The sequence below is a fragment of the Marmota monax genome, unplaced genomic scaffold (assembly GCF_021218885.2).
Source record: "Marmota monax isolate L192 unplaced genomic scaffold, Marmota_monax_Labrador192_F-V1.1 WCK01_AAM20220418_F8-fsc00015, whole genome shotgun sequence".
Classification (NCBI taxonomy): domain Eukaryota; kingdom Metazoa; phylum Chordata; class Mammalia; order Rodentia; family Sciuridae; genus Marmota; species Marmota monax.
The window spans coordinates 3,592,331-3,618,390 of record NW_026692194.1 but is presented as its reverse complement, the minus strand read 5'-3'; the positions used below and the strand labels follow the sequence as shown (position 1 = coordinate 3,618,390).

Genomic DNA, 26,060 nt, shown 5'->3' with positions numbered 1-26,060 from the left:
TCTTCCAGGCCAGAATCAGATGTAACAATGCCTACACCATTTACTTTTTCTTTTTTTTAAACGAAGTCCATCATTCTCTCTTTTTAAAAAATATATTTTTAGTTGTCAATGGACCTTTATTTATTTCTTTATATGTGATGCTGAGAATTGAGCCCAGTGCCTCACACATGCTAGGCAAGCACTCTACCAATGAGCTACAACCCTAACCCTGCCTACATACACCATCTACAAAGAACGGCCTACACCAAACCAAGGACCTGGGGAGTGACAGATCCCTTTCCTTTTCAGTGGCCACTGTTCACTCCAGGCTTTGATTTTGGAATAGTGGACAGACCTGGTGTAAGCTGGGTCCACCAGAATGCATTCTCTACTTCTGAGCCAAGACAGACCAGACTAAAGTCTTTTTAATAGTCAGGACAAGGAGGAAAAAAAACAGTAAAAAATCCATTCACATGGACATCTGGAGTGCCTGCTTCCAGCTTCAGAGCACAGTCCAAAAACCAATCAGGATTACTCCCTTCTCTGAAATCTATCTCCTTTCCTCTGCATTGTCACTTTAATTATTCTCCTTGGAAGCTCTGAAAGTTTTGGCATCAACTGGCCCCCAAACCCTCCTGCAAAGAAACTATAAATATATGATGGCAGGCCACTGGAATGAAAAAGAATCTGGAAACTTTCCACAGACCCACTAAAGGCCCAGTGACAAGTTTGATACCTTCTATGAGGTCTTCAATTGCTTTCCTCACTCCCCTGTCAAAGGCTCGAGCGTCAGCAGGGCTTTGGAAGGTAAGTCCAAACTTCCTATTATCGACCTTCCAATGATGAAACGTTGGATTGGCTTTGGTGTAGACCAAGTCCTTTCTTACATAGCATTCCAGCACCACCTGAAGGATGGAAACACACAGGCTGGTTACTCATGGAGCAGCCACGATGGTGTCTGGCTACAGAAGTCTAACAGGAGAACCATTGCCAGTGCTAACCCAGACCTTCCACCTGTGCCTCCACCGGGCGCCTTTCTACCAGGGAGGACACTTTGTTGCTTACTGACCACCTCATCATTGCTGCCCCTGGCCCTTGGCTCTTGTGAGCTTTCCTGTCCTGGCTGTCCTTTCACCACGTTCCTCTCCATCTCACAGATTCTTCTCCCCCTGTCCTCACTGTGGAGCACCAGTGAGACCCAGGTCTTTGATCGGCCCCATGTTGTGGCCTTTGTACTAATGGCTCTCAGCTTTCCCTCCTCTGACTTATTCGGTGGCTCCCACGACTCTTAAATCCAACAAGCTGAAAATCAGTCATTCTGAAATTTCTGCCACTGGTTTCCTCCTAAGTGCCTACATCTGGCAATGCCAACCCTTCTCTGCTCACTCTCTCCAGCTCCGAATCTCTGTGGTCGGTCGCCTTTGCCGCTCTGCTTTCTCTCTTCCCCGATACGTTTGATCACCAAGTCCATTTCATGTCTCCGGTATCTTTTCTATCAACCCCATTTCAGCTGCTGCCATCCTGATCTGGGACTGTTAACGTTACATCTAGATTACTAGAACAATCTCCACATTTCTAACCATCTAGTTTCAGAACTGGCTTTTGCTGAGCTACAACCTTGACTGATCTTTTCCTCTCTAGATCAAGTCCCTCCATCTTTTTATCTCTAAGGCGGAAATAACACCAAAGTTATCAAGGAGACAAGAACATGCTCTGAAAACACTGAATAAATGAGAAACTTAACAGGGCCGCACTCATTCCTCAGGGCACATCACACGAGGCTGTAGTCTGTACTCATCCTTGTTGCCTTCACCCTTGGGCATCTGACTTCACATCATTCTAATAGCCTCACTTGCATTGATCTTGTTCCCCCTAAATATAAATATTTCAAGATGTATCATAAAGTAACACCCTGTGTCTAGAATGGTGTTATAAAGAAACTAGTATTGTATTTTTAATACTGTATTTTATAGAAAACAAGCAGGACTGCAATCATGTGACTATAAACTTCATTCTTTATTCAGGATAAAACCAAACTATTCACAATATCTATTCCTTCACTATAAACATCATAATGATTTTGCTGAGTTTTAATAGCCTTGATCTTGTTCTGGCAAAGCTCTGCAATTAACACAATGTGATCTTGTTAATTTAGACTAAATGAATGGCAAAAGTACAAGCCTGTTCGAATTAGTATAAATTTAAATAAGCAATGTGTTCAAATGAGTAGAAATTCAAGAATACCTCACAGCAAAAAGAAATTAAATGCTGCCTAATAAACATTCCTGAAGTTGGTAAAGAAATAAAAATAATATTCAAGTTGGCACACATTAGCGGCCCAAAGCAGTTAACTTTACAACAATGTATTGAAAGAAGACAACAGTCCACTCACCCGATTCTATTTATGATTAAACTGCTAATTATGGCCATTTCCCCCTAAGAATAGTGCAATGATTAAATGTCAGCCCAGCCCCATTCTAAATTGGGGAAATCCAAATAACCAAGGCTTTAACTAACAAATGTTATCTATTTTAGAATTTAATAGTCTCAATTGAAAGTCTCAAAATAAACTTTTTGTAAAAACACAGACTCTTTTTCCATATTTTTAGGGTGAAAAAATTAGTCTCTAGTTGACACTAACTTTAAAAATTATTCCCAATGCATATTTTCTTAGAAAATTTTAAGTAAAACAAGGTTTGTCCACTTAAATTAGGTGATAGAGAAATTAGATACTATCTTATGATGTCCTCTTAAGCAAATTAATATCTTTATGTAGCTAAGTTTAACAGCAAAAACGAAAAAAGTTCAGATGCATTCATCTTTACAACAGATATTCTTGTTGGAGTTTTTAAAAAAAACAGACACAGGAAATAGACATTGTAAAGAGTTAAAAGTGATTTAGATGAACACAGGAACCTCCTGCTTGCTTTTCTCCTGCCTCACCTTCAGGCCTCTCCATTTCTAGTGTCACCCCATTGTCATTATGGTGAGTAACACCTAGTTCCCTTGCTGTCTTCTTCAGATATACACAGCAGTTTGTGTGTGTGTTTAAATGCAGCCACACCTATAAACTGTCCACAACTTGCTTTTTATTTTCCTTAAAACTTTAGGGACTGGGCTGTTGCTCAGTAGTAGCGTATGTGCTTATTAGCATGTTCAAGGCCCTAGGTTCAATCACCAGCACCAAAAAAAACCCACAACAACACAACGTCTTAAGAGATATAGGAAGGTAATAATGGTTCTCTCCAATGGCTGTGTGGTATTTCCTCAGTGTGGATGTATTACATTTTTTCATGAACATTTAGGTAATTTGCAACTGGTCACTTTTATAGACAAACACCACAACCTACATCCTTATACATTAAAGGTTTTCAGAGTTTAGTCTGCAGGTCCTTTGGAGCCTCCCCCATCTGCAGACCCTTTCCAAGATGGGAAAACTCTTTTTATCATCGTAAGACACTTTTGCCTTTTTCACTGTGTTGACATTTCTGCTTGTGGTGGGTGTCATTGCTGGGCAGTTGCATGAATCAAGATAGCATGGTAGCACCACCCAACTGTATCAAAGCCATTAGATTCCTTCTTCGTCATCATATGGTCTAAGTAAGAAATGATAGTTTTGCTCAAGAATGTCCTTAACGAAGCAGCAAAAGTTATTTCACTACATCTTAACCTTTGCATACACATGCACTTTATTTTATGTGATGAAATGGGAAGAACACACAATTGGATTCTTTCATCAGCTTCTGCATTCCACCTGCTACAATGTGCTGCTTTGGTTGAAGAATATGAAGAAAACCTGGCTTTGCACATATGCACAGTTGGAAAAGGAAAGAGTATTTATAATTGCCTTTTCTCTTCTGCTTATGGATGACTGAGTCAAGTACTTATGTGACTGGTTTGGTTGAGAGTTGAACTAACTGCTTATTTCTTGGACTTCTGTTTTTATTCAAAGAATGACAGACCAATCGTGGTTAATCATACTTGGGAATCTGGCAGACATTTTCTTGAAAATGAACAAAGTGAGCTTGTCACTTCAAGGAAAACAACTTGAGGTATTTGTTGCCAATAATAAAATTTGAACTTCTAAGTGAAAATCATAATTTTGGACAGCTTCCCAATCTTAAATAGTGTTCTAATAAGATCATTGGTGATATTAAGAAATGTAATTTTTTGATATTGTAGGATAAAATGTGTCAACAATTGGAAGATCTGCTGAACTCAGTAAACCATTATTTTCCAGATGACTAATGCATCATGTTACCAAATCAGACATGAGTGAAAAATCCAGAGCAAAAGATACACCAGGGATTGAACTCTGGGGTGCTTAACCACTGATTCACATCCCCAGGAGTTTTTTAAACATTTTATTTTGAGACAGGGTCTCTCCAAGTTGCTGAGGCTGGCTTTGAACTTGCAATCCTCCTGCTTTAGCCACTTGAGCCATGGGGATTACAGGTATGCGCCACCATGCCCAGCAAAACCAAAGGATTTTAATATAAGAGAATAAAAAATTCCTATCAATGGTTCCAGATTCCACATTTAAGAAACTGCAATAGGTTGAGTTTTGATGTAGTATCAAAGAAGAATATATATAATTATCTGACAGGGCTCTTTAAATATGACTCCCTTTTCTAGCATATGTTATCATATAGCCAAAATGACATATTAGAACAGATTAAAAAGCAGGAGTAGATATGAGAATTCGGCTCTTGTCTACTCAGCCAGATACTAGTGAAGTGCTAGGTTAAAAAGTTATGTAGGTTTAAAATTAAAATCTCAATCAGGTGTGTTGGCACATGCCCAACAGGCTAAGACAGAAGGATCTCAAGTACAAGGCCAGCCTTAGCAACTTAGCAAGATCATGTCTCAAAAAATAAAAAGGGCTAGGGGTATAGCTCAGTGGTAAAGTTCAATCCCGAGTACGCATGTATGTATGTATAAATAAAAAAATAAAATCCCGCCAAATTGTCTTTCAAAGAGCTTTGCTGGCTCAAATTCCCCCACAACATTTTATGAGAATGTTCACCAACTTATACATGGGTAGTCACTGGAGGGATCAATCAACTCTATATTTTGTGATTTGTCTTTATAAAGTGGTTTCTCATGGGATTAAGGAGTAAACTCCTCTAATTCATCTAAAGTAATACTCAACTCAAAAAGTCCTAACTCACATAAAATTTCTCAGGAAAATTTTCTTGTCCTCAGCTTATAAAAATGATCCGAATTAGTATTTGGGACTGGGCCTCTGGAACACACCTGTTTCCCACAGAAATAATGACAGTTAAACTCACAAGCGCCAATATGTAACTAAAACCAACAACCACAAAACCCCTTCACAATACACTGAGACCTAAAACTGGACAACATTGGAGTGTCCATCCACAACACTGTTTCAGTCAGAAAGAGCACTTCATGCCTTGGCGGGCAAACTGGGAATTCTGATCCATCTACCCTCCATGTCCTAATAATGGCCTCCACTCTCTCTCACCATTCCATCTCTTAGTGCAGAGCTCCCTGCGGGCCTCTGTCCACCAGTGGGCAGAAATGCTGCTCTGCAGAAGTGCAGAAGGCCAAGGGAGGGGTCACTGAGTCTCTGAAGGTGTGTGTGTGTGGTGAGTATGTGTGTGTGTGTGTACGCGCTGTGGGAACAGGAATCCATACCCCTCATGGGGAGGGCTGGAGAGGTGAGAGTGCAACCAAGTACACAGGTGTGTGTCAGTGGATAGCTGGAGCCTAGAAGTTAGTCATACACTAAAGAAGAGGGATGGGGAGACATGGTGGCAGAGGGAATGCCACCTGCATTTAGGATAGCACAACGTGCAACAGCAACAAACAGAAGCTGGTCCGCAAGTCCAGGGGGAACAGAGGACTGGAACTGCCCCATCGGGCTCTGACAAAGAAATGGTTCCAAGTGTTGGTTCAGACACTGAATGCACGCCTTCAACCAAGGAAGGGGACCACATCTTGAAGCACTGAGTCCCCCACTACAATATCTTCTTCCTTTGGAATGTTGCAAGAGTTTAATGATGCCGTGCATACTAAGAGCCTTGAAAAAATAATAAAACCTTGTAACTATAATGTACAAGTCACAGGTAAGATACAAGTTCAGGGGGCTGGGGTTGTGGCTCAGTGGTAGTCTGCTCGCCTAGCATGCGTGAGGCACTGGGTTTGATCCTCAGCACCACATAAAAATAAAATAAAGATATTGTGTCCACCTAAAACTAAAAAATAAATATTAAAAACAAGATACAAGTTCATAAATGTATTGTAAAATTAAGGGGCTGGGTTAGACAATCTAAATGGCCGTTTAGGCAATAAGAGAGGTAAATAGGGAGCCTACATCCTGGGAACAAATCTTTACTCCTCACACTTCAGATAGAGCCCTAATATCCAGAGTATACAAAGAACTCAAAAAATTAGACAATAAGAGAACAAACAACCCAATCAACAAATGGGCCAAGGACCTGAACAGACACTTCTCAGAGGAGGACATACAGTCAATCAACAAGTACATGAAAAAATGCTCAACATCTCTAGCTGTCAGAGAAATGCAAATCAAAACCACCCTAAGATACCATCTCACTCCAGTAAGATTGGCAGCCATTATGAAGTCAAACAACAACAAGTGCTGGCGAGGATGTGGGGAAAAGGGTACACTTGTACATTGCTGGTGGGACTGCAGATTGGTGCAGCCAATTTGGAAAGCAGTATGGAGATTTCTTGGAAAGCTGGGAATGGAGCCACCATTTGACCCAGCTATTCCCCTTCTTGGTCTATTCCCTAAAGACCTAAAAAGAGCATGCTACAGGGACACTGCTACATCGATGTTCATAGCAGCACAGTTCACAATAGCAAGACTGTGGAACCAACCTAGATGCCCTTCAATAGACGAATGGATAAAAAAAATGTGGCATTTATACACAATGGAGTATTACTCTGCATTAAAAAATGACAAAATCATAGAATTTACAGGGAAATGGATGGCATTAGAGCAGATTATGCTAAGTGAAGCTAGCCAATCCCTAAAAAACAAATGCCAAATGTCTTCTTTGATATAAGGAAAGTAACTAAGAACAGAGTAGGGACGAAGAACAGGAGAAGAAGATTAACATTTAACAGGGATGAGAGGTGGGAGGGAAAGGGAGAGAGAAGGGAAATTGCACGGTAATGGAAGGAGACCCTCAGGGTTATACAGTGGAGGGGGTAGAGAGAGAGGAGGGGAGGGGAGGGGAGAGGTGGGGAGGGGGGAGGGTGGAGGATGGGAAAGGCAGCGGAGCACAACAGACACTAGTATGGCAATTTGTAAATCAATGGATGTGTAACTGATGTGAATCTGCAATTTGTGTATGGGGTGAAGGTGGGAGTTCATAACCCACTAGAATCAAAGTGTGGAATATGATATGTCAAGAAATTTGTAATGTTTTGAACAACCCACAATAAAAAATTAAAAAAAAAAAAAAAATGGCCGTTTAGGTTGAAACAGTCTATGACAAACCATGAAATTCCATGAAAAAATATACCTAAATGTCATTAACCCTTCACACCAGTAGGTTCCCCCACCCCTACCCCAGGTGCTGGGGATCAAACCCAGGGCCTTGTGCATATTAAGCAAGAGCTCCAGCCACATAAGATAATTTGTTAACCCAGAACAACTAAAAACAAAAAGAAGGTGAGTGAAAATTTTTTCTATTAAAATTTTGTAGAAAAAAAATACCGACTAAAATAAACAAAGCAACAGATTATAAAATTATATTTGAAGTATGTCAAATGAAGATTAGATCTTTATTATACAAGAGAGCACAGATATCAAGGAGAAAAACAAGATCCCAATAGAAAAGTATGCAAAGGACATACATTAATAGATAATTCACAGTCACAACTGTTTGTAACAAAGAGAAAATTGTTTGAGCTCATTATGTACCATAAGCTACCACTGCTATTCTATCAAAGTGATAAGGATTTAAAATATATGACTTTCTATGTGTTAAAAGGAAATTTTCGTATGCTAGCAGTAGCCCCCTGCACACATAATTGACTTCTCCAAATTATCCCCCAAAAGTAATAAATATGGAAAATGCAGGTAGGTGTCTCTTCAGAGTAGGCAGAAAGGAAAGAACTTTAGTTTTCAACACTAAGGAGATGGCCAAGTAAATAAAAGAACATCACACTGATATCAGCAACGTGGAAAATTTATTTCCTTCCTTCTGTCCCTTCTTTTTCTTCAGACAAAAAGTGCTCTACTACTGAGCTACACACCTTCAGTCCCTCCAAAATTTCCTTTTTTTCTTTTTTCCCTTTTTGGTACTGGAAACTGAACCCAGAAGAATTCGACCTCTGTGCTAATTCCCAGTCTTTAAAAAAAAAAAATTATTTTGAGTCAAAGTCTCACTAAGATGCTCAGGTTTTCTTAGAACTTGTCATTGATCCTCCTGCCCCAGCCTCCTGAAGACACTGGCACTACAAGCATGCACCACTGCACCTGGTTCAGAAAATCTATTATGAGAATGCTTGGGCAAAGTAAATGAGACATATAACTGATCACAAAATATGATGAGAGTTTTGCAAAAATAAAAATCTGTGCAAGGGAAAAAACTACATCAATGGGCTGAAGGTGTGACTCTGGTTTGGTCTTGGTCATCGTGATGGGGTATCAAATACTGGATTGTGGTTCACAAAATGGGTCACCAACAATGTAGAATCATTCTAAATCCTAATATCTTCAGTCATAATGACTGTTGTAAGCATACAGTGGTACAACCTAGCCAAAAGATTAACATGGTACTCAGCAGATGGTAAATGCTAGATAAATGACAGTTTTATCACTTTTTGTTGGTCGTGTGATTATACTGCCTTTATTCCCCAAATTTCGTAAATAAGAATGTTTTCTTCATCTGACTATTATGTAGGGAACTTCCTACGTAAATACTTCTTAAAATTAGCTATATCCTCCCTTTCAATTTTCAGAAATGAATCAAGTGTGAAAATGGCATTTCTGTTAATCCATATGTAACATTTACAAATTGTTTTATCTACTGTGTGATTTTTTTAAACTCTAAGAAGTGGTTGCAAAAGAAGATTAAATTTGTACATCTAACACATGAAACTCAACAGATGCCGCTATAAAGGGTCTCAAACGTAAGACCGACATATTCTTGCGCCGTCTGCATTCTCTGTGAAATCCTGTACAATCCTGCACATTCCGAATCATCTGTTGGTTTCTGAATATACACACCACGATCAGATACAGATAGGAGTAGTCTTCCATGTTTAGGGCCATTAACTGAAAATAGACTGGACATTCTATTTTTCCTTCCTGTTATAAATTGTATCATAACAGACCTGGTCATCCCAGCTCCTTCACCACCCTGCGTGTTAAGAACTACCAATCATCCATTCTTGGGAAGTAATCATCCCTCTCCCAAGTATTTATTTATAAGCATGCATAATTATTTACAGAAGTGTGATACCACTACTTTTCTGTTACTTCTTTTCCAAACAAGCTTTACTCATTACTTATGAAATAAAAGCTATGGTATCTTTTAGATAAACACTTGTTTAGAAGGAGCCAAATGTCAGAAGACATTTTCTCTGTGCCTTTGCATTCTTAAATAATTTCTACTTTCCAAATGCAAGGGTAAGCTCCATGAATAAACTCTACATTTTGAAAACTCTGGCTTCAAGGTTCCGTATCATCTGAGTTACACAATATGGGTGTGTGGTCAAGAGCCTTTACTGCAAATGGAGGGTTATGTTTTAAAATTTGACAGCAGCTCCAGAATTCTAACTTTTCAAGTTTTTTGCAAGAGTTTGAAGTCAGAGAAAAAAAAATTAAAAAAAAAAAAAAAAAGTTAAGTGAAGAGCGCTATGATGTCACGTAAAGAAATCAGTCATTGCTAATTTAACCCACAGTTGCATGTCTGCCATTACCAGTTTGTCTTTCTGTCGTTCACCATGGATGAGAAAGCCGCTTCGTCCATTGCCTTCGGGGTGCATGACCTTACAGACCCCGACGCGACTGATCCCGCCTCCTTCCTGTGGGAACCATCCCCCGCTGGAGTCATCTCTGGTCATAACCACAGCCTTGACACGCACAATATAGCTGTCACTAAAACGACAACAAGAAGAATGGGGCATGACAATGGTCTGGTAGCTGCAGAACATGTTTCACAATGCAAGATGACCACCAGCCAGCACTTCTCTGGACTTAAGAGAAAATCTGTGCCTGGTAATAATCTTGAGAGGCAACCCATCTCAAGATTTTTTAGCGAAAACACAAAACACATCAACTCAACATAGAAGTACCTTAAAAAAAGACACCTAAGTGATTAACAACTACTTGTGAGTCTCTGAAGAAGTATTCAAAGCATCTCATTCTCCAGTTTCAGGGCATAAATATTAAAAATAAGTGAGCCAATCTCTATATTTTGGTAACTATTTGTAAGTTGGAAAGACAAACTTAATAACTTAAGAGGATATTCACTGTAAACTTAGTTTATAATGAAAGGCAAGTCTTATTAACACTTTATGAAGCTAATTATTTTCTTATTTAGCACAAGAATAAGATAGTCCACTTCCAAATCACAAATTCTGCATGAAACATTTATACAGATGGGGAAATATTTTAATTCAAGATATCCTTTACACAATTGTAGGCTCTTATTTATAGTTTTATTTTTTTCCATTCTAGAACTTTGATTTTGCAATAAGTTCTTTTGCACATTTGCCAACAATCCTTTCTCCTTCAGAGACCAATCCCAGTTTTGTTTTCATTCTTCATCACTTTTTGGGGAAATTTATTTGGATTTTCAGCAAGGCCATTAAATTCTCACTTGATGTTTTCTTTCCTTGGATAGAATTCATTTTTTATTCAATCATATATTCAGAGCTTATGTATGCCAGATGCTATGCTAGATTCTAGGAAACAAAGATGCAGAGTAACAGAGAACCCTCTTGTGCCTTGGGCCCCAGGGAAGGCTGTCCCCTATCTCAGAAGGAGCCTGGTCCCACCATCAGCAGGACAGAGACATCCCTCAGCTGCACATTCCTGCTCACCTCCTCACCCAAAGACAAGTCGCTTGGATTTCCATGACCCCACGTGGCTCCACCTCCCTTGTGACCCAGCTGCCCTCCTCCACCAAGTTCATGGGCCTTAAATCCAATAACCTCTAACTTCCTCATCTTCTCCTCTGACCATTCCTTTGGTTTTTAAAAAATTGTATAAACTGTACCTACTGTACAAAATTTACCATTTTAAGTGTACATTTCCGTGGTATTAAGTACATTTGCACCCCCGGGCAACCCTCAACCACCACCCATCATCTCCAGAGCGCTTTCATTATCCCAAACCAAAACTTTGTATCTGTGAAAACACTTACTCCCCATTCTCTCCTCCCTCCACAGACAGCCCCCACCAACCATCATCTGTACTTTGTGTCCCTGTGAATTTGAGTACTCTAGGTATTTCATGAATATTCCTTTTGCTTTATTAACCTGAATGAAGTGAAAGGTCCTCTGTGGCTCGGTCTCCCAGGCTGCTCTCTGCAGCATGGCTCCTCCAAGCCCACACATGGGGTAGAGACTCAGCAGAGCTGCAGGCTCCTCGCCCTCCTCTGGGTTCATCTGCAGCTCATACACCTGACCATGCTCTTCTTCCACCCACAATTCTGGGTCACCCCTTAACCTCTCATCCCTGAAAAGGCTGGCAACCAGGCTCACTGTCCTTCCTCTTCCCTACCACTATCCTGCCATGATTCTTGGTTGTCTTATCACTGATTATGAGCATCCTTCCAATTCCTTGGCCTCTTAGCTTCTGGGATTCTTTCCATCCAATGACTCCATCCTGTACCCAACCAGTGCCCCACACTCAGGTCAACCCTTGACTTTATCGCCAGTGTCTACACCACTTCCCTGCCTCAATTTTAAGCAGCCCACTTTCCGGCCATCACCCCCTTACTCTGTAGCTCCCTCCAGACTCCAGTGATCACCTGGCATCGCAGCCTGTTCTTACCGCCACCTTTGAGGCCCTTCTCCTGCTCAGCATTCCTCATGTTCTCACTTTGATTCTCTACCCAACTTCAGCTCCGATATCTACCGTGACACTCCTCAGCACACAACCTTAACACCTGTGCTTTCTCTCTCCTCATCGTGATTGCCTGACACAACCTGACCTGGTTAAGTCCTACCACCTACCTACTCCATGCTCCAACCCACGCTGCCGCACATGGTGTGGGGAACACTCCCTCTACTGTGCTTTAAAACAAGCCTTGTTTTAAAGTCGTGATCATCTGTTAACTGGCATCCTGCTACAGCTGTCCACTCTGTCTCCAAGATGACTTTTAACTGGCCTCCTTTCCCTTGCTCTCAGATGATGGATGAGCTTGCCTGTTTCACTGAGAAGCCAGATGCAGTCAGTAGAGACCCTGCCCTTGCACCCACCATCATGCCTACCAGGTACTGGTACTCTCTGCCTCTCCTCCTTCATGGTGCCTAAACCATCCCTGGTGCCTAAACCATCCCCAATCCACGTAGGGGCCAACTTCTCCAGTTACCTACTCTATGCTAACAGTGTCCTCATTTGCATTTCCATCCAGGCCTCTTCTGGAGGAAGCTCTTAGTGAGTTCTGAGTTCTCTGCTTGGGTGTTTCACAGGCATCGCAATCAATATGTATCAGATCAAACTCTTCATTCTAGTATGCTCCCACTCTTTTGATTCTCCCTTCCAATTATACCAAAGACACTTTTTACCACCTCCACTGACACTGCCCAACATACCTGCCATCACTTTGCACTGAGATTATCACAACTGCTTCCTAATTGGAATCTTTACTTCCACGTGTGCCTGATTTCCCAGAAAATAGATTAGATTGTGACTCTATTCAAATCCTCCAGCAGCTTCCTAGATCATTTTGAGAAAAGCCAAAATGCGGCCATTGCTTATTCCACTTCAGTCCCACTGGCCACACTCATGCCTCAGGGACACTGCACTGGCTATTTATCCCTGCTTCTTAAAACCTGTTTTCCTGCCGGCCACAGTGGTGCACACCTGTCATCTCACAGAGACTTGGGAGGCTAGGCAAGAGGATCACAAGTACAAGGCCAGCTTGGACAGTTTAGTTTGACTCTGTCTCAAAATAAAAAATAAAAAGGGCTGGGGATTAGCTCAGTGGTAGAGCAGCCCTGGATTCAATTCCCAGTACTACAAAAAAACAAACCAAACCAAACCAACATTCCCCACCCTTCTCCCCTACACAACTAGACTCATTCCCTTACATGATTCAGTTCTCTGCTGGAAATTGTTTCATTAGAGAAGACTTCCCTGTCCATCCTACATAAAACATCTTACATCTTCTCACCCTGCCTGGCCTGTATCTGTCTGGCTACTAGGATGTGAACTTCTTAAGAGCAAGGACTTTGCCCTTTTGTTCACTGTAATATCCCTGGAGCTTAGAATGAGATATGTTAATAGACTATGAAATGAATAGGTGACATACACAATAAAACAGGTTTTAAGGAATGCATTTTGTAAGCCGGGCACAGTGGTGCACTCCTGTAATCCCAGCAGCTCTGGAGGCTGAGGCCCTAAGTAACTCAGTGAGACCCTGTCTCTAAATAAAATATAAAAAAGGACCGGGGATATGGCTCAGTGGTTAAGCACTCCTGGGTTCAATCCCTGGTATTGAAGGGGGGAAAAAAAAAAAAAAAGGAAGAAAGAAAAAAATGTATTTGTAGTTAACAGAATCCTTGTTTAAAAAAAAGAAAAAGAAAGTATTCAGTACTCATTTGCTTACGAACCACAATACTTTAGTTAACAAGTAAATGGACAAATTGCACATGTAGAAATACATGCAAAAATCACAGGTTGTGCATGCACTACTTCGAGATCCTAGAGATAAGAATATTTGATAATGTATTCAGATTAGTTGCATATGAACAACTTTGGAGAACATTCATTTTTTCCCCTTCACCCCCTTAATTCCAGAAAAACTAAGGGTACCTAGGATTTAAAAATCCTCCAGTGTACAACACAGCTGTCTCAAATCTTTGATGAGTGTACTATCTGTTCATCTCCCCAGGAAATGGCCAACGTGAGCTGAAAGAACTGAAACTCTATACACCTCCTGTTAAAATATGGTTTGACTTTGTACGTGCTGTAGTTGGGGGCTGTTCTCCCTTTGAGGGGATGAAGCAAACTTGAAAAAGAGAGGCTTGCATTACTTGTTAGTCCCACAAACTTATTTCCCCAAATAACACATTTATTAGAGATTTTTATAAATACCCCACCCTCTGCTTCCAGACCACAAAGGCTACCTGTGCCTCTGCTTGTGCTCTGTGGCAGCTTCTTGCCTCGATTCCTCCCAGCAGGGCCTTCCCCAGAGCATAGACTTCTGTGTGGGGTGAGGTAGGGAGTTTGGGGCGGGCGGGAAGAAGCCCCTTTGGTCTCCACTGGCAACAACTCTGGCATCTGGTTATTTAAAACCAGGCCACGGGTGAGGTGTTGCACTGAGAGCTGAGAGGGCTGTCTGCGTGGTCCAGCTGCATGGCCGCTGGCCAATGGCTTCCCATCCATGGAGCACTGACTGACGTTACTCGGGCACCTCACTCCCCACCCCAGAGAGCAAGGACAATGAACTCTACTACCAAAAGGTAGAAGAGAGGAAAACTCCCTTCCCACCTTCCCTCCCCCTCTTTCTGGAAAGAATTAAACAACATCTGTTTAAAACAGATGCAGGGGTTTGTTTGGGGAGGATGGGCCGGAAGGGCAAGGACAGATTGGTTTTTTAAATTTGTGCAAGGAGAAGGCTGCCGGGATGCCTTAGAAACATTTTCAAAACATGCTACCATTGTCAAAAATAACCACCACAACGTGTTGCTGAAACTGGCAACTGCTGCACGGTGGCCTGGTGGGGACATGGGGAGGCTCCAGAGGCAGGCCCCAACACCAGCTGTGCAGAGCCAGGGTCTGAACCCGACCAGAACAGCCCCAAACAACCAGTGTCATCACCAATGGTGTTTGACTACCACTCAAACAACAGCATATTCTTTGGCTGGTTTATGAATAAATTGACTGAACTAGAGATTTTTCCATTTAAGGAAAAGCTTTATGTTTCCAACATGCAGGTTTTTTTTTTTTGTGTGTGTGTGTGTGTGGTATGGTCACTCAATATGAAAAAGAGGCAAGTAACAACCTGTGTCAGGAGAGGAAGGCAAAGAAAGAACAATTTCAAAACTAGCAGCCCCAAGGAGAAGTTTTAAAATATCTCAGCATTTATGTTGTAAGTTTTCTCCAAATTTGAAGGACAAGTTACAGAAATAAACAAAGGAAGCAGACAGGTCAGCTGTGCCTTGCCTCCTCAGTAGCTGAAGAAATTGCTATTTGAGCTTCAGTTTTCTTCCTTTGCAAAATGAAGACAGGATCCACCCTGCTGGTTAAAAGCAGTGATAAAGGTCAAGTGCCAGAGCCAGAGAAGTTTGATAAGTTGCAGCCATCATTACTTCTGCTGAAAGGCTGGCTTTGATTGCAGAAACAGGCCCTTTAAACCCCTGTCCCCTGGCCACTGAGTGGGTTTACAGACGGCCCCGCCTTTTCAGTTGTCAGAGTGGAAGGGCTGAGGATGCTGGGTCAGACAGCAGGAGAATCTCTGAACCCGGCCTCTCGCAGAAGACATTGTCATAAAGACCAGGTTTGATGGCACACTGTAGGCAGGCACACCTGTGGAGGAGCAGACTTCCTCGACCATCTGTGAGCTGGCCCTCTGCTCCTGCCCCTCCCTTAGTGTTTTTTTTTTTTTTCTTTCAGGAATGGAGACTGGAACTTTTATATGCCCTGTAAATTCTTCCTGGCCCCCACCTTATCACCAGCCCTTATCTGATTACACGGCTCCTTTATCTCTCCATTATGCTAAACATTAGACTCACTTCCTCTGGCCTCTTTTCCATTCTTCTCCACTTCACCAGACCTTGAGAGGGATTAGCCAGAGATCCCAGCCTCTCCAGCCCAACTCCCAGACGCCAGCTGAGCCAAATATAACCAGCTTTCTCCAGGGAGTCAGGCACACAAGCTTTATTTTAATCACATCCCCACGCCCCAGTCCTCCTTGTGCTTATAAATTTATGAAGGCTCTTAGATCACATCAAATTACATACATATATAGATAGAATTATATGTTTGTAAAATGTATATAGATACGAAATGCATGTATATATATCTGGTGATCTCTATAAAATGACTCAACAAACTATTTCAGCATAAGCAAATGTGTTAAGAAGTCAGAGGTACAGGTTAAGATCTGTTAAACTGGGTGGTGCTTTTGTGGGTATTCATTTTACATGTCAGTTAAGAATTTTAAAAAAGTCAATTTCTCTGGTTTTAGAAATTTACATATTCTGGACTTGATAGACAAGGAAAGTTATGTGGTTTTGTGAATGGCAGTAACATTTTCTGCTCTGTACAAACCACTGAAGGCAGAACACATGTCCTGCATGCTTAATGCCACAGGAAATAAGGCCTTTATATTAATTACCAAAATATGTACTGTTTATATGGTTCGGTTAGGCCATTACAGGAAAGGGTTAGGAAAGATCACTGATTCAAATGGTAGAAGACTTATTTGCAAAGTGCCATTTCTGGCAGCAGGCAAGTCTGGCAAAGAAGTTAGTCTTCCTCTCAAATCCTGATGAGCAGGCACCGTGAAGCAGAGAAGAAACTTTCTGAACATTAAACATAAAGGGGGTCAGTATGCATGAAATCAGTTAGGAAAGCTGAAAAGTGGGCTAAGTAAGAAAAAGGCTTCCCCACAGATAGTTAAGGTCAGTGATACCAACCACAAAATACACCTGGAGAGCCATCTTTGAAACGGCCCTACCCTAATAACTGCTGGTAAGAAAATCTATGTACCTGAGCAGGTAGTCTGAACTCACAGTGCTGGAGCACTCTGCCAGTGACAGACCTGAGGAGAAGAAAGCAGGCTCATCAGTCCACTCCACTGCATCTCTGCTTTCCTGAGCTGCTGTAGGAAATCTTGCCTGTGCAGGGGAACCCTGTTACAACACGGCTTTGGTGGCTTTTATCTTCACAATCCATTTAAATATTTTTAAACTATTTATTTATTGTTAATTCTAATTTGTTACATGACAGCAGAATACGTCATATTACACATATAGCACAATTTTTCATATCTCTGGTTGTATACATAAAGTTTATTCACACCATGGAGTAAGTTTTCAGAAACAGAACTTGAGAATGACACGATTCTTAAAAGGGGTGTGTGTGTGTGTGTGTGTGTGTGTGTGGTGTGTGTGTCTGTGTGGTCTTTGCTTTCTAATGACTGGGGACCTGCATTTTATCCAAGAACCTGCTTATATTGTGACAATCACAGACCCCTTTGGGGATGTTAATAGATTTTCTTCCTTCACTCTGTATTGGGCTCAGAATCTGAGTGAAGCCATTGAAAACATTTTAGAAATCCCACTGTAGTCTTATGCCACATGCCAGAAGTTCTGCCATTCTACAAGGTCACCAGTGCCCTTTGTGTCCAAGTCCTATCCTTGGAGGGGGAGGTAAGGGGCATTCCATCCTCATCCTCACATGCCTCAGATAAACCCAGCATCTATGCTGTTGATGCTACCTAGCTATACCAAAGCATGTAAATCTCCTCACCCACACACGGCTCTCTGATGCACATTAGAGGGCCATATACTGGGAGTACAAATAATACTGGAAATATGAATGATTATAAAATTTAGTAATTTGTAGATTATTCTTTAGAATTATTCCTAGCAAGTCAAAATTTATTAGCATGGGCCTCTTGAATCTTTATTTTTCTATTGAAATTTTCATAAAAATACTCCTTTTTAAAAAAATCTGCGATGGCTGGGGACACCTGTATTTAGAAACAAGTGATTCTAACACCAAACTATATGCCAATATCTTGTTTAACATATAGTTCTGATTTAGCAGGTTATGTGCCTCCATAAAATCTTCCTTTAAATTTTATATTTACAGCTGTAATTTTCCTTTAAATTTTATAATTTGCTGATGGGGCTGGTGTTTGGCTCAGTAGGTAATGTGCTTGCCTGGCATGCGTGAGGCACCACATACAAATAAATAAAATAAAGGTCCATCAACAACTAAAAAAATATATATATATTAAAAAAAATTACAATTTGCTGTAAACATTCCTATTTTTCAATCTCTGAATGCTCCCTACACCTTCAGACCCCAGGAGCCAGTGCAGCAGGTGCACTGAATGTTCTGGATCACCCTCTGCACAGCCACAGCGCCAACTCCCAGACATCCTTAGGAGTGGAATGGAGACTCTGCTGGGCAGTCCCAAGGCGAAGGTACCAGGCAGTGTGCTGGTCACCAGTCTGGTCTCTCCTTTCTTTTCTGTTGTGTCCTGTGACCCATAATGGCCAATAAAAGGAAATGAAGAAAGACACAGAGGAACAAAGATCAGAGCTGGAAGTTAAACATGGGAGCCTTGGAGGAAATTGTTAGGGAAATACCAGCAGACAATTAGAGACCCTCTGATATCCCTGAGCTGACTGACACTTCTAGAGAGCTGGGGAAAACCTGCTGTGGCCCAGAGGCTTTACATTTCTGCCGGTCTACAGTGGTCTACAGCAGCCTCCAACACAGAGCCCCAGCACTGGGGGCCAAGCCACAGGGACTGTGAATGGAGGTGAGATGCCCACGGCCTGGCAGTGGGTAGGCAGGCCGGAAAGCCCCTCATAAAATGCTGCTCTCTGGCTTACTTCTCAACAAGGTTTGTAAGTTATATTAGACTCACTCCACTGCACTGTCCAAAGTGCAATTGTTAAATTAATTGTTTAATTTGCAATTGTTAATTGTTTATTTATTTATTTATTTATTTTGAGAGAGAGAGAGAGAATTTTAGTATTTATTTTTCAGTTTTCGGCAGACACAACATCTTTGTTTGTATGTGGTGCTGAGGATCGAACCCGGGCCGCATGCATGCCAGGCAAGCGCGATACCTCTTGAGCCACATCCCCAGCCCCATTAATTGTTAAATTAACTTCTAAGTGTGTATCTCCTACAGTCTGGGACAAGCACAAATCCTACACAGGAAGAGTGATTCAACTGGATTCTACCACATTTCTTTTCCTTCCTTCCTTCTTTGCTATGTTAATAAAAAAAAATCTTGATTTTACTTTAACATATCAAAAGTGTCTTAAGGACAGAGCTGTGGTTTTTTAAGACAACATAATCTTTCTTGTCCACATTTGAATTCCACATTTAAAATCAGATCCCAAGAATACTAGAAATCCCATATCCACAACGAGTGATCGATCACCTATACTTGGGGCATAAGGGAGATAAAGGCATGGGGCTGTGCTGCCACTGCCACGCATAATCTCAAACTATAACCTGGGACACTTAAAAACAGGCAATGAAGTGTTTAAATGTTAGCTTCACCACCTGAAGAGGCAATTTTAGAAGCAGTGTCTAAGGCAGGTTAAAAAAAAAAAATGGCTCTTTGGCCACTCTCCCATGTGGCTTTTCCTGGAGCAGGTTATCTTTTGAGGTGAATGATGTGCCCAGCAGGAAGACAGCCCAGCTGGGCTCAGGTCAAGTTGAGAGATGGAGCAGCACAGGGATGATAGTTTCTTGATTGTGGTTCACATGCGATCAGCAAAGAAAGTCACCTGTGTTTCTTGAAATTTGAAAGTGTTCTGCTTTTACCCAACAGCCCAAATCTTAACATTTTTTACCTGGAGGGACCAGAAACTGGAGACTCCTGGGTATAATACGCTTCCTAAATCCTAGTCTTGGTCAACCGTGGAGAGGTTAAATCTCCATAGTTCAGTGGGTAAATTACCTTCATAGGACCTAGAATGCATTTTAAAATTATTTTTGAGTGCGGCACTGTGGCACACAGCTGTAATCCCAGTGACCTGGGAGGCTGAGGCACAGAGGATCACAAGTTGTAGGCCAGCACTGGCAAGTTAATAAGACCCTGTCTCAAAATAAAAAGGGCTGGGAATGTTGCTCAGTGGTAAGGATCTCTGATTCAATTCCCAGTACAGGGCTGGGGTAGAGGATGGGAGGGTAGTAGAATTATTTCTGAATGTGAAAACACCGACTTCAGGAATTTAATACTAATTACCAACAAGAACAACAAATCCACAGAATTGAAAGTAACTGTAATAAGATTTGGAAAAAGAAAAAAAAACTTTAAAAAATTTGAATTCCATGGAATTAAAAAAAGTTCAGGATATTTTTTTTTAAAGGAAACATTTCTTTTTAAAAGCCTACCATCAAATAATTCTCTGCTCTGTCCCAGGTATGCATTATACAGACACAAGATAGAGAATTAGATTCAGGCTTTTCCCTCCAAGGTAAATAAACTCCATATGCTGGACAAGGCCACTCAGCTAGCCATGTTCTCCTATCTGCCTCCATACCTTCCTTTACCTGAAAGGCCCAGAGGTCCTACCTGTTAGAATTACTGAAGTAACAAGATAAAAACAGACATGTGTATATGTTTTATTATAATACTAACTTATTATAGCATTATACACAGCTTCTTTAAATGCAAACATGGATATTTTAAAGTCAGTTAAAACATTTTAGGAAATTATTGGAAGATTTTACCCTAACAATTCATTAATATTCAAGGCATCTATTGGAGTCAGTTCTGAGTTTTTAATTAAAAAAAAAAATCACTAAAACACAAACAACTTTGACACGAGGAATACATGTTTGTTTGTGTGTGCATGCATGCACTAGGGATTAAACCCAGAGGTGCTCTTCCACTGAGCTATACCCCCAAACCTTTTTATTTTTTGTTTATTTTAAAAATTTTGATACAGTGCTAGTTGCCCAGGTTGGACTTGAACTTGCAATCCCTCGTGTCAGTCTCCTGAATAGCTGAAGTTATAGGCATGTGCCACCACACTGGACAATATGAGGGAAATATTTCAAGAAATGAACTTATTTTTATTCAAGCCCCCCAAAAAAGAAAGCATCCATTTCTCACAGACTAAATAGTCTGTCCTAAAGGGGGCTGAGTTTCAGGTGCTTACAAGGCAAAAAATGGAAACAAGGGAGCCCTGGGGAGGTGAGCCACAAAGTCTGAATCTAGGTTTATGACCCTGCTTTTACTGTCTGTCTGCTCTACTGAGCCTGGGGTTCAGTGGAGTTTGTAGTTAATGAACTTCAAAGAACTAACAACTGAAAACAAACAACACAACCCGCCCCCAGAGAACCCTTTCTTCTTTTCCTACTTTTTACCCAGAAAGAAATAATTCTCTTTGCCTTTCCCTCTGTTTTACACACCCTTACACAAATGGTATTTACGATCCACATTTAACCCCCAAAGGCCAGTTAATGGAAATATTGGATCACTGAACAAAATTAACTCTCACCACATTAAAGCGTACATGTAATAGAAAAATTGGTACTTCATAACACAAATGGCAAAGGGAGTTGTTTAAAGTTAATAATCTCCAATTCAGGGCTTTAAATTGTAGCCCTTGAACTTCTGTGCATGACTTTCTCAGAATAGTTTTGCGTTTTTCCTCATTATTGGAGAAAACAAAGGAAACAGTACCTAAAAATCCACAAGCTCAAGTATTTAGTGAGACTTTGAATTTTAAATCTACAAGATGCCAATAACAGTCCTGAACACCCCCTGCACCAGTCCCAAGCAAACCATAGTCAAAAGGTCAGGAAATTACTAAACTGTTAATGCCAAATTCTGAACCTACAAAATCTTTTACAAGCTAGTTCTTCATAAGAACTCTTCTAAACAAAAGGAGATGATCATTTACCCCACAGGAAGGAAGGAAAGTCAGCACATAGTGCTAGCAATAGACAGGATTTTTGCAAGCCTCATTTTTTATATTCCCGGCAGATCCACTGGACATGGGAGTCCTTTCAGGTGGCAAGAATTACTAATTGTTTGGTTTCTTTTGCCCCTGGGGCTTCTTGTCACCTCCCTCACTAGAGATAAAAAGCTAAACACACACAATAAACAAAAAACACTCCAGACATCTATTCTCCCTTGAAGAATGTGGGGCTGGTCTTCACTCCCTGGGCCAAGACTGGGAAAGAGGAGGGCCAGAAGGGATTGAACCAAGGGGCCCTTAGTCATGAGCCACAGCCACAGCCTTTTCTTCTTTTCTTTTTTTAAATCTTGAGACAGTATCTTGCTAAATTGCTGAGGCTGGCCTTGAACTTGCATCCCTCCTGCGGCAACCTCTCCAGGCCCTGGGAATACACATTTCTTGTATCAGTCAATTAGAGAAACCACTCTCATTCATAGGGAAAAAATGTAAATCCAGCCTGGGAAAAGGATTTGTTCAAGGTCACTGACATTAGGGACAGATAGAGAATTCAGTCTCTTTAGCCACCTCTGCCTACATTTTTTTTAAAATGGCTTTGTTGTGAAAAAGTTCCTGTATCCATACTTAGCTGCTCTGAAGGATGTAAAAAGAGTACTCTTGTTGTTACCTTAAGATTTGCTGGCAGGGGCTGGGGATGTGGCTCACCTGGCATGAGTGTGGCCTGGGTTCGATCCTCAGCACCACATACAAACAAAGATGTTGTGTCCGCCGAGAACTAAAAAATAAATATTAAAAAATTCTCTCTCTCTCTTAAAAAAAAAAAAAAAAAAAGATTTGCTGGCAAGGCAGCGACTGTGAAGGAATTATAAGAAATGAAGTGGTATTAGTAATAGCACAGCTACAGACCAGGGACAAGGGCTGAAGAGAGTGGCAGAGCAGGCCTAACTGTCTGGGTGGCTTCTCACCAACAGAAGTTGTTCCTCTGGGATATGTCAGGAGGCCTACCTTGCCATCCATTTACTCCTCACAACTGGGTACCACAGCCTGACTCTATTACTGAGTCTCAGCTGCTTCATATGCATACCGAGGAGTAGGGGCCAAATGACCTTTGAGGTCCCTTTTCACACCTTTGTGTTAAAAAAGAAAAAAAAAATGCCCTTACAGTTCATTAGCTGTGCCAGTGAACTTAGCAAACATGCCACGAAAATATTACACAAAAGCAGATCAGAAAACTTTCACCAGTAAAATGCAACTGAAAACATCTTTCAAATAGAAAAAAAAAAACTTGAACCACAAAGAACCCTGACATACTAACAGATACATTCTCTCACTGCAAGTATCATTACACAATTATGAAGTCCCCAGGGCAAAACTGGTTTGTCAAAGTACTTTGAAAACCAAGAAATCATGAAAACTGAGTTATAATGAATTTAATAAAATATTAAACCCCACTGCCAGTGAGAATGGCCAGTTCTACTCTGCTCTGCAAGGTTTTAACTGTGAACTTTCCTATCTGGGTATATTTGGGGGAGAAAAGTGAAGCAAGGAGGAATTCTTAAACTGCTGCATTAGCCTTCAGGTTGGGGTCCCTGGAATATGGCTGCCACGGTTGAGAAATCTTCAGGCCTACAAAGCAAGCTGACCAATAAAAACCAAGCACTTACATACCCAAGTTCAAATGGCTTATTTAAATGCAAATTTATCAATGGTACCCACATTAATGCTATGGTTTATGTTATGATTTAGATGTGAAGTGTTCTCAAAAACTCAAGTGTGAGACAATGTAAGAAGTTCAGAAGCGCAAAGATTGGGTTGTACAGCCTTTACATAATCAGTGCCTTAATTCCCCGATAGGGATTCACTGGGTGGTAAATGTAGGCAGGTAGGGTGTGGCTGAAGGTGTGGCTCTCTGGGGGCGTGCCTTCGGGTTACATATTTTGTTCTTGTTGAGCAGAGCTTGTGTGTGTTCATCCCATGCTCTCGCTCTCTCTCTCTCTCTCCCCTTCCTGGTGAGATGTCCTTAGTGGCTTCCACTATGTTGTTCTGCCTTACCTCAAGCCCTGAGGAATGGAGTCAGCAGTCTATGGAGTGAGACCTCTGAAACTGTGAGCACCAAATAAACTTTTCCTTTCTAAAATTGTTCTTAACAGGTCTTTTGATCACAGCAGTGATAAAGCTGACTAAAACAGTTCATAAATCCCAAACTCAGAGGTACTAGAAGATTCTCTTTTAAGAACTCACTGACTGTTGGTGAGCAGTGAAGGCAAGCATCAGGCTCAGAGGAGGATCATGAACCCTCTGCACGGTGATCCTCCTAAGTGGACTGCACAGAGGGACAGGATTTGACCAACAAGGGCAATTTCCTTCCAACAACAAAACAGAGCTATCCACTCAGTACACACATTCTCTTCAATTACTTTCCTGCCATAAAAGAACCGGGTAAGGAAACTGTACAGGTCAGCTAGTTACCCAGCCTGCTCACAGTTTTAACATCTTGAACTTCTATGAGAGGATTCCAGTTTGAGTACCTGATTCAAAAAGAACCCCTAGTAAACACCAGAGCTATCTACAACTTCCAAAGCCCAACAGATTGTGGCAGCGCTAGAAGGCATTTTATTTCAAGACTCATGATCTTCACAGATAATTGAGACCCTTGGTGGCTAAGCTGCTAAAATTGGGCTTTCTTGACCACCATAGAATCCTTGCAGTAGGGAACCCAACCAAGTTTTAAGACCTGCCTTCAGAGGTGGCTAAAGCCCGAGGCATGACAGCCAAGTGACCACAGGCAACTTCTACCAGAGAGCTTTACTGACAGATGCTGACCTGCCTGTTGGCCAGATGCAATCACACTACTGGAAAGTCTGTCATAAGCCCATTGCTGTGGGCTGGGATTTAATGTAAAGAATAAAAGGGTCCCCAAACTAATGTTAATCAAGAGGAACACCACCTCCCAGGTTGTTCTGGTTCTCTAGGACAGTCACTTCCCTGTAGGCACTATGAAAATACCACCCTATACCCAGCAATGTCCTAAATGAGTCAAGTGCTCTGTATATGGAAGTTCTGCATGAACTGAAAAGGCTAGATGAACAGAAAGGGATACAACGTGACAGTGCTTCGTCCTGTGTGCCTGCACAGAGAGAACCAACTGTACATTCTTATCTCAAAAGACTGCTCAGTGTGAACCCATTTTCACTGCAGTATCCTCCATAAGACAAGAGATGGGAACAACCAAATGACCATCAAGGGATGAATGGCCAAACAAAATGTGGCACATATATACAGTGAAACATTACTCAGCCTTAATAAGGAAGGAAATCCCGTCATACCCAACAACATGGAAGGAACCTTGAGAACCCTATGCTAACTGAGATAAAGCAAGTCACAGATAGTTCATGAAGCACACACCTACAATCCCAGCTATTTGGAAGGGTAAGGTAAGAGAATTCTAAGTTTGGGGCCAGCCTGGGCAACTGAGATCCTGTCTCAAGACAAAAAAGCAGAGGTTGGGGGTGGAGCTCAGTGGTACAGCGGTCACCTAGCACAAGTTAGGTCCTAGGTTCAATCCCCAGTATTGTGGAAAAAAGAAAGACAGACAAACACTACACTATTCGTTTTACTCATATAGATACCCGAACGTAACTAGTCAAAGTCATGGAAACAGAAAGTGGAATTGTGGTTGGTGGTTGCCTGGGGTTGAGAGAGGAGAAAAGAAGAGTTTTCTAATGGGTATGGAGTTTCAGTTTCACAAGATGAAACAAATCTGTTGCACAACAACAATACTACTAAGATGCACACTTAGAAATAGCTGATGTAAATCTTATGTGTTGTCCTTTTTTAGTACACATGCACGTGCGTGAATCCTAAACAGCTGGGCCACTTGAATTTTGTATACTAAAGGACCTCAAGTTCAGAAATGTTGGTTTTTATGAGGGAACATTAAGAATTAAACATTACCACTATTTAAATAAAATATCAACTTCCCCCTAATTATAAAGGTAACATATGTCCAAATAAATAAAAAATGCGCACTGTACAAATGACACATCACCACTATCCTTTCAAGAAATATTCTACTCGGAGGAAAGATTAGCAAATTTGTAAGACCTTCTCAAGGGAATTATAAAAGGAGGATCTCATGCTTCAATTATAAATGGAAATGTTGCCTTTGCTTTGTTCCTTGGGATACAAGGTAATTCACATACATGAAAAACACAAATGTTCCCTTTGGTATTGATTTTACTGAGAAAAATAAATGGTGTTTCTTATAAAATCAT

The 26,060-nt window shown here is 41.2% G+C and overlaps 1 protein-coding gene across 2 annotated transcripts in view; it reads right to left on the bottom strand.

Annotated features, from left to right (window-relative positions):
• Positions 1 to 26,060, bottom strand: part of Spred2 (sprouty related EVH1 domain containing 2) — a 119,959-nt gene that overhangs the window by 22,281 nt on the left and 71,618 nt on the right. For both annotated transcript variants that reach the window (XM_046422791.2, XM_046422801.2), the window contains 2 exons: positions 9,907 to 10,084; positions 716 to 884 (listed from right to left, as the gene is read on the bottom strand). In XM_046422791.2, the coding sequence (XP_046278747.1) occupies positions 716 to 884; positions 9,907 to 10,084 (347 nt within the window). The remainder of the gene's footprint in view (positions 1 to 715; positions 885 to 9,906; positions 10,085 to 26,060) is intronic.